We start from the raw sequence: 19,605 nt of genomic DNA, 5'->3' as shown, positions 1-19,605 counted from the left end.
AATCTGGAAGGTTTTCACAGCGGAGGCAAAAATTGTGAATTAACTCTCCGCGTTACACGAGTATATTTACTCGCGCTCTGTAAGGTTTCACTGTGGTTTTTTTTTAATGGGTTTATTTTTCTTCTATTTTCTTAGGGGACAAATTTCTTCTGTTAAATTGGTGGAAATGAAGTGTCTTCTTTTAACTTTTTTGGTTGTATATATTACATTTTGTCGAATCATGAATGGTAAGAAGGAATCTGTTGTAGCACATGTGTATTGAACAGAAAAAGAATTGATAATAGAACTGCATGGATATTATCTGATGTGGTGAATAATATTTGGGATATTCGCACGATTCTTTTGTGCAAGTTTAAACTCGGAAAGATTGTGGTAAAAGATTATGTAAATGTTAGGTCCCTTTAACGTTGGTGTGCAAAATTCAACTTTGGTGTCCTTTGGAGTCAAGATGAAGGATATCGTTTTAAGAAAAATTATTGAAAATGCACAATTTTTTTATCAAATAAATTATATCTAAATAAAGACACTGTAAACGCAGCACCGAAAGAATTTTTGGAACAATGAAATTAGTTCATTTTTGAGAAAAGTGTATAGAATCATACAGTAATTATTTCGATCAAATACACGATTTTTTGAAAAAACAGAATATATCCAAAGTTTCACTTAAAAAAACCACGTTTCCACTGCATTTCCAAGTAGCTATCAACGCTACAGAAGATCGCAACGCTAGATACTGTCTCTCCAGTTTGCAGGAACAAAACGGACTCGCGGACACGCTGTCAGTGACGCGTGTAGTGTCAAGATAAAATTCTAGATATACACGCGAGATAATACAACTTTCTTCAGACACGCGTTCTCCTATCGAATTTTTAATCATCGAACTGCTCCGTGTAACGCCCGAAGGTCTCTCCCTATCCAGGGAGGATCCTCGAAGAGCATTAACTCCTATCAAATCGCCTTTCTCGCCGTCTCGCTCGATAATTCGATAATTCGATCGCGACGGTGCCTTCCGTCGTGGCGGTAGCACGGATCGCGTGAACGTGAGCCGCTACCTCGTCGAGGGATTAATGATACCATTATTCGAACGTCATCGCGTCTACGCGGAATCGAAAGGGTGTTTCTGGCGCGGCGCCGCGCCGTTTCACCGTGCACACACACACACACACGTACTCTCTCTCTCGCTCTTTCTCTCGCAAAAACACGCCGCAGCCCAAAGTAAATAGACAAAGACGTACGGATCGAAGCGGTGGCCGCTTTTTCCCCCGTGCTTTTTAACCAAAGCCCGTTTTTCCCCGCGATGCACGCGGTGGCTGCTCTACCACCACTACTACCGCCACCACACGCTCAAAGATCTCCCATTTCGCGTTCCCTTTTTTTCGCGTGATCCAGCACGACGGCTGATTCGAGCCTCGAAGCGTATCCGAAGTCGGTCAAGCCGTCATATCGTCGAGTCACTTTTGGTTTAAAAGCGTTTCGGCGGCCCCGTCATCGCCGCGAGATGAACGCCAAAACATCCATCAAAAGGTATCGCAGCCTGTGGCTGGTTACACGACGAACACGGGCTTCAACCTCCTCCAGGCGGTTTCGAGAAGATTTTTCGGCGTACACATAGAGCAAGAGAGAGAGAGAGAGAGAGAGAGAACACACCCTTTATGAACGCTCCGTGGAAAGGACAAAGCCTTTGCCCCGGTAATTATGTGTCCGCCGTGTAATGCGGTTTAACGCGTTATTGCGGCCCCCGGGCTCAAGCGCGTTTACGTTGCCGAGCGCTTTCTTTCCGCTTTTAAATTAGTTCCCTTATTTTATGGACGGGGCCACGGGTGGGTCCCTTACTTTCCTTGTCGAGCGCTCCTTCCGAGACCCGGGATTTACGCGAATTTCTTCTAGGAGAATTTTGCATGAGATCGAGGTCTCGTGAAAGGTACCATGATTGAACATTAGAAGGCTTTCTTTTACGGATATAATACTACGACGAAGTGATTGCATTATTAATGTTTCTACGCGTACATAGGGGAAGCGAGTATTTTCGGAGAAAATGCGGAAAAGTACGAAGTACATATATCGCGAGAGTTTGTCAGAAAATATAACGATTCTTATCTACGAGTTTCTATCACGTTGCAATTTTCAACGGAATAATTCATTCGCTATTTTATACATATATTTATACATTGTTGGTGAAATACACTCGAACTCCTACCAGTTCTCTTCCCCTTTATCTTTCCCAGGGAAAACTGCTCGCTACGGGGCGGTGTTCGTAAATCCACGGAACAATCTTCCACTTCTTACCATCCGGTCCAATCGATATTCAAAGCAAAAGACAAAAGGGTGGGGGGGTGGAAGAGTCTTACCTCCGCAGGCGGTTTGCCAGCCACGCTGACGCACTCGATCACCAATTCCCGGTCCTCGGTCGTGATAAGGAAGTCGCCCTGAGGGATCTTCGGCTTCTGAGGCGGAACCAGCACGCTCAGCTTGGCGAATCTCGAGCGCAACGCCGGCTGCCCGTCGTTCGTAGGCGAGGCCTGGCACTGGTAAGTGCCGTCGTCCTCCAGTTCCACCGGGTAGATGTGCAACGAGAAATCACCTGAAACCAGACAAACAAACGGTTCCTTTCACTTCGTGTACTTGCCACACACACAACCTTTCCTCTACTTTATTCTCTTATTTACCCTGAAAATCCAGTCGCAAGGTCTGTTTCACTTACAACGAACGTCTAAATTATTTTTGCTGGTTCTGGTATTTTGGTATATGATAATGATAAAAAAAGGTCACTCTACGTTCGTCGCCCAGCGTGAATCGGTCGAGTTTCTCGCGGGGCCCAAATCCGATAGTCGGAGCGCAAGAACGTAAATGTTATCAGAAGAAGAGACAAATTCTCGAAATGTAAAATGTAAAAAAGACGACAACATATTGTCCCAATTTCCCCAAATCACCAGAAATGTGTTCGAACTGTTTTAACGAATACCATGCTACGTAGTACAATGTTGTATTTTATTTTAAATATAAATTAATGTATAGTATAATATAGTGTGATATTCCATTAAATTCTTGTGTTATATGGATTTTTATAAATTACTTGTGAAATCCTATTTAACTTGACGAAGAAGAACGTCACCCATATCTGGGTGACGGGACCCCCACGGAAGCATACCCGTCACCCAGACATGGGTGTTAAATAATAAAAGTCACCTTAAATAGTAAGGTGATAATGTCATAGGTTGTTGAAAAAATATGTTAGTATTCAAGGAAATGTAGATGACCTTAGAACGACCTTCAAAAGTAAGCTGTGGAGAAATTTTTTTTACCATATAAACTTCCCTCAACGATTTTTTCTTACTTTCAATATCAGCGGAAATAATTCGGACGTTCCTCGTAAGTGTGACACCGTACATACGGAATTTATGTCTCAGACGCTATTAACAAAAATTTCACACCGTCTCCAGAAATTTCCCCGCGTATCTGACAATTTACGCTCGCCGCTTTCGAAGCCTCGACTTTTCACCGGAGCACATTCCGACGAAAATCGCGTTACCCGCCTGGGAAACAATAGTCGAAACAGTCCGAGTCTTCGATTCTCCGCGTTATAATCGAGCTGTCCGTACGGCACACGTTCGGGACGCGATGAATTTTTCGCCGTGCTAGGCGTCAGCGTTGCGGTACGGAATTCCAATGCTACGGAGGTGGTCCGCGAGAGCAAATTGAACCGGCTCGGAGATTTTCACTTTATACGCGCGGCGGCCCCCCTCCGGTATCGCTAGGTCGGTACAGTATAGCGGGGAACGAGAAATGGAGCAGGACGTAGGGAGAGCCGAGAGAGTAGAGGAGTGGAGAGGAGAGAGGGAGCACGGTGTGCTCGGATAGAAAACCATTTACCCCCGTTGATTGAAACTAACGGTTTACGAGCGTCTGCTCGATCGTATCGCGTCGGCCCGTACGTAGGAAATTTCTCCGACTGACGGTTTTATTTTCAAATCTCCACATATACGTGTAAGCTGTCAGGAACAACGCGGCGGCTGTGCAAGCGCCCGCTCGCTCGCGCGCGCGAATCGACGCGAATTAGAACGGCCCGTTGCCGGCCGCGTCAGCAAACTCGTATTTTTCCCTCAAACCCTCTTTTGCCACCCCCTTTGGCTTCTCTCCCAACACCCATTTTAGTTTCATCCACGGATTTCGTCCTCCTTCCATCTCTCTCTCTCTCTATCTCTTTTGGTTCTCGATCATCCGAAATCACCAGCGATACACCCTCTAGAACCACTCACTTCGCGAAGTATCTCCTGGCGCCACGATTATCACCACCGGCAACAAGCAATCGCGTTCGAGTAAATTCGTCTAGCGGCTGATTTATTTGTACCAAACGTTTCCCTCCTCACTCTCTCTCTCTCTCTTTACTCCTGTCGCACCTACCACACAATCCATCTATCTATCCAGACATCTATCATTCTGTCTCCCTTTGCCCGTTCCCCACCTCCGCGAACCTCCTCGTCGATCCACCCAATTCCCACTCGTCCCCTCTCTTTCTCGCCGTTTCTTTCATTCCATTCATGCAACTTTCACGAGCCGCTTCTCTCTTCGGCCGCGCATGCACGACGAAGCAATTGTGCTTCGGCTCGAACGAACTAACGAAACCAAAACGAACGAGCGCGGCAGCAGCAGCAACCGGACGATCCCGGCGGACGTCGAAACCGGAAACGGAGATGGGGTTGATGTTCGCGGGGACAACGGTTCGCGGTGATAGACGCGAGGTAGTACGGGGGTTGGTGGCTTGATGGTAAATGGAAAAATGGAATCGTCTCACTTGTACGATGCAACGACTGATCGTTCTAGCGATAAATCGTGTCCTTCCCAGAGCAGACTTTCCCTCTCGTTTTACCGGCTTTTGTACAGAACCAATCGTCCTCTTCGCCTAAATTCTCGCTTCGTTTCGAACCTTTTGTCGCCCAAGTGTTCTCCACGGTATCTCCGTTTTTCCCTCAGATAAATCGTGCAGTCCTTCGAGATCGATTAAAGGATCTGTTTGTTTGTTTGTTTCATAGAGATATCAGGATATTCTTCTACAGAGGGATGTAAATTCTGGATTCAACGGAAGCAGTAGCCTTAGCAGGAAACATTCGTAATATGTTTCACGTCAAAAGTTTGAATATTTGTGGAGTAGACGGAGTCTTAAGGGACTCATATTTTTTCCAACACCGGGGCCACGCTTTTTGGGGGATAAAACTACTCTCCAAGTTCCATTTTCCCGCTACCTTCCTTGAAATTATTGAACGTACAAAGAGACTTGAAAATTCTGCATAGAGATACAGTTTCTGTATACAGGCTGCTCTCTCTCTCTCATTCTCTCTCATGGTAATGCTGTTTCACCGAGCTTTTTCAATTCGCTTAATAATTTTTATAATCTTTAATCCGTTAAAGAACGTTTCATGAATAAAACGATTCTCTCCATCCTTACCCAAACCAAAATGGTGACTCTGAATATTAATATTTAAAGGAGAGCTTACGAGATTCCTCGTATTTTTCTACATAAAGGAATTTCCTTTCGAAAATATCGTACTCTGCGGAATTACCAGACTTATTTTTTCAAACAAATATTGCTACCTTTGTATAATTAATTACAAGTTCAACGAAGACGTGAATTTTTAATTGCCTATATTTCTTTTTCATTTTCGAGAAAATCACCGGTCTTAATCGTTTGGACTCCTTTGTCGAGTGTGACTCGACATCAGTTTTATACGCAGGTACGAACGAAGTAATTTTTAAATTGCCAGTTTAAATATGTATTATATTTTGCGATATTTTTTTTTACCTCGATGAGCAATAGGTACGCATATATATGACCCTTAACCCTTTCGTTACTACTGGCGCCTATAGGTGTTTTGAAAATTTGCTCACACTATACTGTTGAAGCCTTTCGGTGCACTTCCACCTTAATTTGATACTAAATTTTATCATTTCCGCATTTCCACCTTAATTTAACCCTAGAGCGGTCTTCGGGTCTCTTTTGACCCACCGCTTTTTTATATTTTCAGTAATTTTCGCTGTTATCAAGTTTACGTTCCTTAACATTATTTTAAACGTTGGAAACAAAAATTATTACACATAAGGTCTTAGGTCCTTTTTCACCCAAAAGTCTTAAGTGTACAGTCGAAACGAAGACCGCTCAAGGGTTAACGAATCAAATTTTAAAACGATACGACCAAAATAAGAAATTTTGCAGCCGCGGTTAAAAATTTACCCCCAGTCACCCACGTTACGCATTCAAATCTGCCGTAGTGAAAGGGTTAATGCTATTTTCAACATAATTAGTAAAAAAAATTGTTTAAATTGCTTTCTACCAACCACATGTCTTACGAAGTGCATTTCAAATAAAATTCTTAAAATAATAGGAAGAGTTATTGAAAATAAAATTTTTCAAAATATTTCGAGTTCAAAGGGTTAAAGCTACGGGAAATATTAAGAGCTCGTTAATGCAGCAAGCTGTTTTGTCGTGTTTTTCAATTCGTTCAGAGAACGCTATACAATTCTCTCTGTTGCCGAACTATTGAACCAACATTTTCTCAACGAGACCTTTCTTCCGTACTCCCGCAGCTGTTGCGATATTAATTCGCGAAACATCATCCTATTCGCGGGGTCGTAGCCGGTTCGAAGAGCGCGCAAAGAGTTCGCCGAAAGTGGATCATCCGGAGCGGCGCCTTTTACGAAACACAAATATTCATGGGGGTTGCATGGGATTCACGGAGCCAAGGAGGCAATAAACGTCGTTCCCCTTTGCACGGCGCTGCGGCAAAAAGGCCGCGCAAGACGCGTATTAGCGTATCCGTGGCGAACAAAAAGGATTTCCGGAGCGCCTGGGTTGGGCCGTTTGGTGCACGGCTATGCGTGGCAATATCGCGGAAAATTGGACGCGAAACGCATCGCTGCGACGATAAAGGCGCGCGTTACCGCTAGACGAGACCGCGAGAAACAAATAGAACTCCTCCTTTTCATTTTCGTTCGTTATCGTCGTTTATTCCCTCTCTATATTCGCACGTACGGAGTATATACACGTTGTTTCTCTGTCCACGATGGTGTACAAACGAAATCGATTTACGGTAGAACATCGTAGACGGGGCAAAGTTGAAACGTTTCCTTCCTCGAGAATTTCACCGTGACATTTCTCGACGGTACCGAATTTTATTTCGTTTACGTTGGAATCTGACGTTAAAAATGCGCGTCCACACCTCTGTCGGCGCGTAAGTGAAGGTTTTCTCACCTGAAGATTATTGCACTTCCTGTTGGCCTGAGGATTCTAACGGAAACAGTCAGTCACCATTCAACAGTGCGTTGTTTATTAACCCTTTTACCTATAACAACGAGTCTGACTCGTGTCAGAGATTCTGGTGAAGATGTGAGAAAAATAGTTGTATTAGTAAGAAGAATTAATTGTTACCCTAACTTTCGTTTTAATTTGCAAGACTGAGGATTACTAAATGTAATTAATCTTTCACAGATTGGCTTTTGTTATCTGATACTGAAACAGTAAATGGCTGACGTTTAGATGTATAATCAGGAAAGAAATCATAGGTTAAGGGGTTAACTAGATCACACAATTTTTGCACAGGTGCTATTATCGAATAAAAAATCTATCAATACTACGTGTTGTTTTATCCCAATCGTTCATGTTGCATCGTGGACTTTGATCAAATGTTATGACCAGGAGTCTGGGCGCAGGTTGTTGATAGTTCTCGCTGGTTCGAGGTGGAATGAAACTTGGTTGTTGGGTTAGATGTTTTTCTTTCGGTTCGTTGATTTAGATGTGTGGTAGATGATTTGCTTTCGGTTCGTTGAGGTAGATGGTTGATGAGTGATTTGCTTTCGGTTCGTTGATAGATGTTTAGTTGAAATTCGGTTATTCCTTTTTTTTGACGATGTGTCTCGTGCACTCGTTGTACTGTTAAAGTTCTGTTTTGAGGTGTGTAGATGTATGTATAGGGATCAGGTTGGTTCTGATTGGTGCTTGTGTTATGGAGGTGGAAAATGTGGTGTGTTCGGCTATTGGCCGACGAAAACTGTGACCTTTTGTTGTAAACAAATTCGATCCCCGGTGACGAATGTTTTATGGTCCCGAGTGTTTTTGGAACCTATTGTCTGAATGTCGCGCTAGTGAGTCCACGAGGGGTATATGGCGGTCTTCCGAACGTCGGCACCTCGGTCTGGCGGCCAAATGTGACTAAGTGGCTTATTACTATAATTCGCCGAACCGAGACTTCGTTGCGTCCTCATCAGGTCGCAACAGTTCAATATTTCTGTTGAGGGGTTATATTAAATAAATGACTCGTGTGGAGTAAGGTAGGGTAGGTAAATAATTATATTTTAGAACTGCCTACAAAACGTGGTGACAGTGTGCACATTTATACCTGGGGTGTTCGCAGGCATCCCCAAACCATATTTACCGGACGTGTCATACACGTACCGTGAAGAAGAACTCGCTTCTTCCAATATTTTAGGATGTTGAGTTTTCCACGCAGTACACATAAAACATTTTGCTTCAACAATTTCCAACAATTTAGATTTTTTACCATCTGCTAAATATGACACCCTACAAATCCCTGAAACCTTGCAACGAGACTGTTGGATTGTTGCGAGAAATGAGTGCGTGTGTGTAGTGGTAACAGCAAAAATGATCAACATACTGAGACAGGTTTGTTGAGCGCGACGATTTATGGCACGGACGTGGGAAAGAGGCTGTGTTTGAGTGTTTGAAAAAATATCCTGGCGAGAGAAAGTTCGGTTTGCAACTCCAGAGTTAGAAACTCATTTCTCTCGTCTTCAATAGCCAAGTGCCTTGCCATAACAAAGGGCCTTCCAAAGGGTCGACATAGAAATTCGCAACGATGAAGAGACCGGCGAAGTCGAACCTGGCGGAAGTTCCCCGCTGCTGCCAGACATCGCCATTCTCAGGTCAGGACATCGCCACCCCCTCTTCAAGGAAACGCGCGTTGAGGGCGCAGGAGAAGGGTGTTGCGATGTCACTGAAGCATGCTGATTGGGTTTGGGCAATTTTCCCAAATTACCAATCAGCGTGCACTTAGAAGAAGGAAGGGGCACCACGGAAGGAGCGCCGCTTCCTTGGGAAAAGATTGCGAGTCAGAACACTAAAAACTTCGGAGCAAGCAGCAGTTCAAAGATTTCATCCAGTGACAGACACTGACCGAATATACACGACAGGCAAGGGTTGTAGCCTGTAAACCAATGTAGTGATAATAAAGTATAAGTAAGCACAAGGTGTGTACGTTAGTTCCCAACCTGCAAGTTGGGTGGTCCTTCGATAACCAGTACAGACGGCACTACGAAGGGTGCAATATACCTGGACGGAACTGTAAGGATCGCAGTATACGTCCTCAACAAGGTTGATATAAACATATACAGAAGAATGACATAGTAATCATCTGTTTAGTATGGGTGGACGCTGATATGTTTTTCCTCCCCTTCGCGTCTGGTCGAGCTCTTATCATTGCGAAGTGACGTGCCTTCCTCGCGAATAAAAATAAAGAATAGTTTATAATTGAAGTACCACTTTTTAATTTATCGCCTAAATCCAATCGAGACACGTAAAAACCAACCTACAGTGGATGGTGAAATTATTAGAGCCACCTGTAAGAAATTTAAAGATTAATTTTCAGATGGAAACTTAATTATACCGAATTCTTATTATTTTTTTTTTTTGTGAAGCTTTGATGTTTGCAAATTGCAAATATACGCTTGGAAACACTTTAGGCAATATTGTCTATCATATGGACGATAGATACTTTATAATGCACACTAAATTACTTAAAATGTATCGGAAAAAGAATCAAGGCTGTTATTGCAGCAAAAGGTAGCGCTACTAAATATTGACTTTGTCGTTACTTCTGAACTGTGTTTTTGGTAACTACATAAGCTAAGTTTAACTGTTTCGTGTATCTTTAGTGAACGATCGTTGATTAAAAATTATCTAGTGTGAAAACCTTGATACTGTGATTTTATTTCTACACAAACACAAGAAACGTATTTTTCGAATCGTGGCTCTAATAGGTTGATCATTCACTGTATGTCTCAGCACACTAAGAACATTCCTATTGACCTGGACACTAGCTTCATCACTTTATTGCCTACTCGTTGCTCTCATCTGTGAAATTCATCCCTATCACAAGTCTAGTTTCTTCAAACTCACCTTTTCGTCGAAACTAAATTTATCAAATTTCCTCTATCCACAGTGTAGACACTCCTACAACCACACCTTCTCTAACTCTCATATAAGATAGCATCATAGCACCGTAAAAACATTGAGGACACCGACAACTTTATATGCAAACGCATCACTCCACTCCCAGCACTCGATTATTCTGTTTTTGCTTGTTAGAGTTAGAAAAAAAGATCGTACTGTTTTATTCACGCCATTATTTTCAATCATTCCGAGCTAGATTTATCTCAGTAACCTGAAGCAAGTCAGCGTTTTTGAAAATTATCGTCAGAAGCACGGTAGACGAACGGTATAGTTGGTGGAAGCGATATAGCGAGGTCGTAAATTCGAGCATAAAGTGGCAACGCTAGGGGCGTGTGCCATTCGTGAATTGATATCTGAAATTTCTGCTTACAATCTTTCCTTTAATCTAGCTTTCTGCTCAATAGTAATTCACGTATTGGTGGAAAATAACCTGCGGCCGTCAACCATTAACACATTAACGTCATTTAGGTTTTTGAGTTGAGTTTGGATGACCCGAAAATAAGTCATTGAGATTTTCACATATCTCTGTGAAAATAGATTTATAAAACGCTGTAAATGGTTCAATTTCTCTTCAGAAATGCCAGGACAGATGTTTTGCGACTTTCGAAAAAGTGATTTACCACTTTCCTCAAAATTTCTTCGAAAAATATTAACTAGCTATATATGAATATTTTGCATTTTTAAATTATAAAAATATTAATTTCTTCCATTTTATAATTTTAGAAAAATATTAACTTTTTCCAGCGTAACGCGATCGAAAGAAAACACGCGAATACCCATGTCAAACCTGGTTCCAAACGCCAGTGTGTCAAAATGCAGAGAAATTTTTTAAATCTACTGCAACGGAAGAACAAATTTCGAGTTGACATCATAAATTGCTGTTTCGGAGCTCGGATTACCTGTATTTTCACGCCCGACAAATTTTACGACCCCGCTACATCGCTTCCACAGACTATACATTCTCTTTCTCCCACGAGTTAGCTCGTTTTTCTCAAGTAAAACGCAAAAATAATTCAAGCTCGCGTGCGGGCTACGCGCAAATGCAGCTCGAAGGGATCCCCCGTGGCATTATGGGGGACAATAATTAGCGCTCCTCCGGAGCCCATTCAGCGAACTTTTGGCAACTCCGTTGGCCGGGAAGCAGCTAGCTCGAAGCGCGACGCCGCCGTTTCTCCGCCATTTCGGTAATTACTTGTGCGCGCGCGGCGCGTTCCTCGTGAACGATGCTCACCGTTCACGACGACGACGACGACGACGACGAAGGCCAATGACACGGAGAACCAGCTCGAACTTGCTCGACGAGCGTAACTTTCTCGTAAACAAAGCTGGCGGCCACCGGAACAGCCGGAAGTCTCTCGCGAGTAACTCGGAGGGGGATGAAAGTATGCGAAACGTTGCTCTTATTTGCCAAAGTAAAGTCGGAGGAAGAGAAAGAAAGAAAGAAGTAGAAAACGTAAGTATCGTTTGCTAGATTTTTTGGTCGCTATTCCGAGTGATATTAACGTCTAAGTAGTTCTCGTTTCTTTTAGTCCTCTTAAAACGATCCACGACAAAACAGAAACTTTGACGTTTCTGGTAACGAAAGTATTCGTAGGCGTGACGATAAAACGCGGGGGAAAAGGATAGATCCTTGGCTATCCGAGGATACAATTGCAGAAATTGCTGACCAAGTGTTTGGACAAAAGGGCAGAAAGAGCGTTTGGATCGTCGGGGGATGGGTTTACAAGGAAGAGAGACAGGGACGAGAAGAACTGGAGGGTACGGAACCCTTTTACGAAGGAGAGGGGAAGGCACTAGAAGAGCTTTAACGACTAACTGGATGCGGTGAAACAATGCATCACGAACAATTAGTTAGTCCGGGCGCAGTCGGTGATATTACAAACGGCCATAATTAATTTTAATTACACGGAACAGGTAACGAGCACTCCACTACAGACAACTATGATTAATTGCGCTTCGTCAGGCTGGAAGGCATAGATCGCAGCCGCTGGATCTATGAGCGACGGGGGTAGAAAGAGAGAGAGAGAGGGAATGGTTTCCGTTAGCGATGCTACGCGTTTAGGTTAACCCCACGCGTCTTAATAGTTCACTCGTCTTGCTGTCAGCGGTGTTTTCCTGCTCGCTTATCCCCCACGGTTTTATAGACGTCATCCATTATATTAGCCGGAGGTAACCGAGTTCCACATTAACGACAAAGTGAAACGCGACGGTGGTTAATCGAATAGCCAGACGAGAGTTGTTCTTAAGCGGTTTTAAATAGGGACACGGTTAAATCATCGATTCTTCTCGGACGTCTCGTGATTGTCTCGACGGTAATTACACGCCAATTACTCTCCGTTGGGACAATCGACGTTAGCGACATCGGGACACTTGCCCCGTGGAGCCGGTGAAATTAACCGGCTGAAGAAAATCACAGAGCACAGGGTTCTCGTGTTCGGAATATTAGCTTTATCAGAGAAAGAAATTCATCCACGATCCGGAGGATTGCTCAATTGGTTCGAGCGCTCTTCTTCTTCTTCAGGGGGGGAAACCAATCACAGACGATTCTCTTTTCTCCTACTTCGTTTCACAAGTTCGAGGCATCGCTCGTTCGACCGACGCGATCGGGTTCGCCTTGAAACGCGACGAGAAACGGTTTAAAAGGAAAAGACGTTCGGAGAACATTCTTGTTCATTTCTCCTCGAGACACGTTTCCATACCTTCTTCTACCCCCTTTTCGTTCTTCGAGTTCTCGCGAATCCGGGAGAATTTCTAGATTGAAATTCGAAAGAGATGAAACGACCATCGGGTAGCGTTCCGAACCGACGACGACGGGAAACGAACAACGCGTGTGTACGCAGTGCAACGTGGCGCGACGTGTAATATCCGGAAATTCCGAATTCAAAATCAGGCCACTTTTCCGGCCAGAATTCCATGGCGTGGAACAATAATCGGAAAACGAAAAATTTGAATAAACGCTGAAAATGGTCAGGTTGCATAACGTGCGCATTTTCTCCGCAGCGGATACACGAACACACACGTGTATATACGACGTCTGCGTATACGTACACGGGTTACTGATGAGCGCGCCGTTTTATACGTACGAGTACCAATAATCCAGATTTATCGTGGCGGTATGTCAATCAGCGCAGCTATTACCGCCATTACTATTTCGGTTAATTGGATCGCAATTTCCCGTTACATTCGCGTACACCGGGAATTATATGGCATTATCGTTTCGAATCTCGCCGCGCCGAGAGAAACCGCACTGTCGCGTCGCGCTGCCCGCTCAATTTCTCCTCCCTTTTTTCTTCCTTTCACGTGCTCTACATTTCCTTTTTTCTCGTCTCCTCACTTGTTCGGCACGCTCGTTCTTTTTTGTTTTTGTCTCTTTTTGTCGCGCCGACGAATAATTATATCGTCGGGTGAAATCGCGAGCGTTCCATTAAAAAAAGGAAACAAGACGAAAATAAAGGGAAAAGGAAAAGAAGAAAGGCGAGTCCGAGCAATGAATATTTAATAAAGCGACGAGAAAACCGCTCGAAGCGACGATCTCCATTATCTTATCATTCGAGGATAATAAAACAGCCAGCACGTACACCCGTTAGAATGCGAAGTATAGATGGATGTACGGCCGCCATTAAGCGAAACAGTAACATCGCGTGTTTACTTAACGCCCTGTTAAGTGGCCCGTTTCTTCGCGGCTCCTTCCGCGATCGACAATTAGCCGTTATGAAATGCTAATATTCTCGCTGGCTATATCGCGTTACGGGAGGCGAGCCAGTTCGTGAGTCGATCGAATCAACGATATCCATTAAGCGGTGTCGACGTTACAATCACCATCGTCCCCGCTTCCTTGGGTGTACCCTCGAAACAACGCGGTTTCGTAGCGATCCTAGAGAGGGACGGACTAACCGCGAGTTCTTGCTAGTCCTTGTAAAAGCTTCCGTTTGTATGTATGTATAACTTCTGATCCGAGTCCATCCAGTTCTAAGCATAAGCAAGCGGTCTGAGGCACGAGTCTCTTAGAAAAAGTCTTGCTGTTACGAGTCCACTATGAGGCCCAGGATGAAACGACTTTTTCCTTTTCCGTCTATCCTCACTACCTCTTTCCTCCGTCCCTTCAATTTCGACGCTTATTTCGAATCAATTTACACATTTAACAGACATTTACAATTTTCCTTATCACGGGGAATAAGGGAGGTGAGAAGAAAGAGCGAATTCGCATTCGTTCGAATTCAAATTCATAAGGAAATAGCTGAACTTGGGAGAAAAATCTGTAATGAACCGAGGAAAAAATTGAGGGACTCAAACGAGAATCGAACCCGCGACCTCAGGTTGGCAAGCCAATACTTTGCGCACTACGCCAATAACGCCCTTGCAACTTTTCCTCGTCGGTTCTCTATTTGGATATGATGGCCCCTATCCTACAAATCAAACGACTAATATGTCGCTGCGAGTTAGGAGCTATATTTAAGTAATTACATAATGTGTGCCTGTGTGTCTGTGTAAATATATGCAAATGCTTTGGAAGAATATAAATGTTCTTCAGTTCTTTGCAAAAGAGTGAAGCGTGGGTGTTGCGTCTTGTACTTCGAACAAGCAATATGTTCGAGAGTGGTGGCGCTATGCTGTCGCTGGTTCGATGATGTTGGTGAAGATAAATAGTGTCGCACGTATTTCAATATTATATTTCAGATAAGTTACTTGGTGATATAATCAATGTCTTCTGGATGGTGTGATGTTGGTGAAGATAAATAGTGTCACACGTATTTCAATATTATATTTCAGAATGAGTTACTTGGTGATAATCAAGGTCTTAGTGTGGTGTGCGTTTGAATGTTGATCTTTATACAAATGTTAAATCAATGCGTTTGAGGGTGTTGTGTCGCTATTTATATGAAAAGTGGATGTGTGGGAGGTGATGGTGTGCGCCAATTAGAGCGTGACTACCCTTCGGACAGTCCTCCAGGACCCGCTAGCATACCGCCCATCCTGGAAGTCCCAGTTGGCAGGGTGGTGGTACGTCGCGTTGGCGGGGGCATGAGGTCCAAGGGTAGCTCGCTCGTAATGGGACTTGAGCGGTCGGGGCGACGGGGAAGGTTTTATGGCACGGCACTAGTTATCGGATGGTCACGAGTGGGCACCAGGAAGACATGTGGCGCGCAGAAACTTTATGCTGCTACCGCCATAAATGCTTCCTGGGCCTCGCTGACAGATTAAAAAGATTTAGTTGGCTGAAGGCAACAAAAAGGAAAGGTGTGCATTCAAAATCGTATGAAAGAACGGCCGTGCCATAAACCCAATCCCTAACAGTGGGGTTCCCCAAAAACGCAGATTTCCCCGCGCTGTTCGAGGGAGCACTGTATTAACATTCGTTCCACCACAGTGTTGTGTTTCCTTTTTATTTTTTTCTATTTTTTTTTTTTATTACCGAAATTATTAGACAGATGCATCGAATTATGGTACTGCGAATGTGTCACGAAATCTGACGTTCCTGGAGCCGTTGGTATCGAGCAAATCAGTCGATATCACGGTGTGTAATCAGGAATCTCTTGGCGCAAACCCACTAATCCTTTAATCAGGAACGTAGTTCTGGCTGGCCAGGCACAATCGTCGACCGTTTGGTACCACAACTGAGCAAACAACGTCTATACTAACTGGTGTGCACGGACTACGCATAGCCTTTATTGCTACGGTAAATCAAATGGATCTCGATAATGCACAGTTGACCTTACCTATAAGGGGTAGGTTTGCGCCGTAAATTTCGAAACGGCCTGTTCCGATAATTTCTTAGCTCCGTATCCCACGATCGATACACCCGTTTTACCTTCTTCCCATTTTTCTTCGAATATACGCCAGTGTCTGTTTGTTGGATGATAGAGTACCACGATAAACGTATGTTTTACTTGAGAAAAGTATATAGAAATTGATTTAACCCCTTTGTATTTATGGACGAGATATCTCGAGATCCAGTGTCGTTCTTGAGACGCTTTGGACGAGATATCTCGCATGTTTTTTTCATTAGGACGCGAGATGTCTCGTCCAAAGCATCGCAAGATATTAACTCCAAAGCGTCGCGAAATATTTACGCTGAAATATCGCGAGATATCTCGTCCAAAGCGCCGCGAGATATTTACTCCAAAGCGTTCAGAGATTTCTTCTTTAAAGCGCCGCAAGATATCTCATCCAAAGTGTCGCGAGATATCTCGTCCAAAGCGTCGCCAGATATTTACTCCAAAGCGTCGCGAGATATTTACTCCAAAGCGTCGCGAGATATTTACTCCAAAGAGTCCAGAGATTTTTCATCCAAAGCGTTCAGAGATTTCTTCTTCAAAGCGCCGCGAGATATCTCGTCCAAAGCGCCGCGAGATATTTACTCCAAAGTGTCGCGAGATATCTCGTCCAAAGCGTCGCGAGATATTTACTCCAAAGCGTTCAGAGATTTCTTCTTTAAAGCACCGCGAGATATCTCGTCCAAAGTGTCGCGAGATATCTCGTCCAAAGCGTCGCCAGATATTTACTCCAAAGCGTCGCCAGATATTTACTCCAAAGTGTCCAGAGATTTTTTATCCAAAACATTCATAGATTTTTTGTTCAAAGCGTCGCGAGATATCTCGTCCAAAGCGTCGCGAAATATTTACTGCAAAGCGTCCCATGAACGACACTGCATCGCGAAAAATCTCGTCCAAAGTGTTACACGAACGACATAGCATCCCGAGATATCTCGTCCACGAATGCGAAGGGGTAAAGCAAATATCACGACTGACGATCGCGTCACGGTTTCACGAACGCGTTAAAAGGCAGCCACCTCTTCTGAAACGTTATCTACAGGATCGAGAGTTCCGAAGCTAGAGCGAACAATAATTACAACATACGAGAGGTGGTCGGTGGTGCATCGTGATCGGCGTTTTACACCGAGAACAAATCAGCCAGCCGTTGATAATGTATCGCGAAGGATCCGCAGAGGCGGTCGGGTTGCATGTTAATAAACGGGCTCAGACACGCGGCAAAGTGTACAGGTCGTTTCATTAACGCTGTTCAAAAATGCTTTTTCACTTATGCACTCGCTCTGCTATCTTGGCGATTCTTTTTTTCTTTAAAAACGAAACAGGTTGCACGAGTAGAACGAGGAACATTTACCAGTCTTCTCTCCGTAAGAGGTCCAAAGGAGCTGGAGTTACTGGCGAACTTTAAATGGAATTTAAAATTAATGAATTATTAATCTGCGTAAGTTTCACTCGAGTACGCGTCAAAAGTTTCGGAGATATAACCTTTGTAATCTTCATTTTGAGTGTAACATCTGACTATACCCCTATTCTCCTTACACACGGTTACCCTACTCTTATCTCGCGCGAGAGTATAAAAAATGAACACTCTGTTTTCTTCTTTTCTTCTTTTTTCCTCTCGTGGAAGAACGCGAGAGAATGCTCTCATTGGTGCCTATTGTTTTCGAAACAATTTCGAGAATATATTACGAAGATTAATACATCTTGAACGAGGCAGCATAAATTTCGCAGCAACTCCATTCGAAGTTTTTCATTTTGCATAGAGTAAAAAATTCCCTATAGTGCGCGAGGGCCGCCTGCGAAATATTCATGTCGGCGTGGCGCGGCTGCGCGTTACAAGCGTTATGCGAAACGGTTTTTAAATAATGCATGCATTAGAATCAGCCAGATATAGTCGTCCCGAGCCACCGAGGGAAATGCGTCTGACAATGGACGGTCCGTCTCTACTTTTCCTCTGGCTCGTGACTCGCGCGCCCCTACCGTCGATCGTATCCTCGCGCATTTTCCCTCGCAACTTTCTGATGCATGCATTATTTTCGCCGCTCGGATCGACGTAAGCTCGAAAAAGAGATGCAAAACTGAACCATCCTATTTCGTGAAATTCTTCGAACTTTCTTTATGCTTTCTCTATGCAAGATGGAATTTAAAAAATTGAAACTTTGGAAAAATTTAGAAATTTGAGGGTTTGAAATGTGCTAATTTTTTAGTAGGAAATGCTTCGACGTATTCCGAATCAAAATTACACGTGCCTGAAAAGTACTCAATATTTTCATATGAAATTTTAATATGCGACTTGTCAAGTTATAATTACATGGGATGCTTGACATTTTGCAATTGAACTGGAGACTGAAAATATTCGCAAAAATATGATAACAATATCTATACAAAAAAAAGACACGGTTTCAAGTGACTAGTGCAAAATCTGGGAACTAAAAATATTCGCAAAAATATGATAACAGAATCTGTAAAAAAAGACACACTTTCACGTGACTAGTGCAAAATCTAGAATACTCAAAATATTCGTAAAAATATAACAGTATCCGTACAAAAAAACACACCTCCATGTGACTAGTGCAAAATCTGGGAACTAAAAATATTCGCAAAAATATGATAACAGAATCTGTAAAAAAAGACACACTTTCACGTGACTAGTGCAAAATCTAGAATACTCAAAATATTCGTAAAAATATAACAGTATCCATACAAAAAAACACACCTCCATGTGACTAGTGCAAAATCTGGGATCTAAAAATATTCGCAAAAATATGATAACAGAATCTGTAAAAAAAGACACACTTTCATGTGACTAGTGCAAAATCTAGAATACTCAAAATATTCGTAAAAATATAACAGTATCCATACAAAAAAACACACCTCCATGTGACTAGTGCAAAATCTGGGAACTAAAAATATTCGCAAAAATATGATAACAGAATCTGTAAAAAAAGACACACTTTCATGTGACTAGTGCAGAATCTGGCGACTAAATATTCGCAAAAACATAGTAACAGTAGCAACACAAAAGAACGTGCCCACGTGCAAAATCTGTTAATAACAAATCAGTTACTCAGACGTTCCATAAATGTTCCCTCGTCAAAGCTGGCTACCAAAATGGCGCCCACCCGTAAAACAAACCCACCGTATCATATCTTGTAAAAAAAAAAACAACAACTAAAAAGACTGCTGTACGCCGATGAAGCGGCCTGTACAAGTGCACAGCGTGGCCATAACTCGCCACCAAAATTAGTAACGGTTAGGCCTACAAACGGGATGGTAGGCGAGCGAGCGACCGCCGGACGAGCTAGCCATGACATTAATCGCGTCTGTAAATTTCAGGAAAGCACGGTTGGCATAGCTGTGTACTTGGAACGCAACGTGGTACGCGCGCGCGCGCGCCCCACACCGCGATCGTTCGACACGATCAACACAACCGGGGCCCCGGCTGCTGAACGCGGGCTGTCGATCCGATCATCGTCGAGCAGCGAACCCTGAAAATCGGGAATTGGAAACGGCGAAGCCGGAGCCACGGCGATTAGAGGCTTCCCCTGGATTTGCCCCATTTCTTCCGGTAACTTCTCGCGGTGAGCGTTAGATAAAGAC

General features: G+C 43.5%; 1 protein-coding gene across 1 annotated transcript in view; it reads right to left on the bottom strand.

The window, feature by feature from the left end:
- Nucleotides 1-19,605, bottom strand: part of LOC108572706 (irregular chiasm C-roughest protein-like) — a 58,916-nt gene that overhangs the window by 29,192 nt on the left and 10,119 nt on the right. The window contains exon 2 of the mRNA XM_017934982.1: nucleotides 2,349-2,581. Coding sequence (XP_017790471.1) covers nucleotides 2,349-2,581 — 233 coding nt within the window. The remainder of the gene's footprint in view (nucleotides 1-2,348; nucleotides 2,582-19,605) is intronic.

This window comes from Habropoda laboriosa, unplaced genomic scaffold (assembly GCF_001263275.1).
Source record: "Habropoda laboriosa isolate 0110345459 unplaced genomic scaffold, ASM126327v1 scaffold22, whole genome shotgun sequence".
NCBI classification, from domain to species: domain Eukaryota; kingdom Metazoa; phylum Arthropoda; class Insecta; order Hymenoptera; family Apidae; genus Habropoda; species Habropoda laboriosa.
Note: the sequence above shows the minus strand (reverse complement) of the source record. Positions and strands in the feature narration are given on the sequence as shown.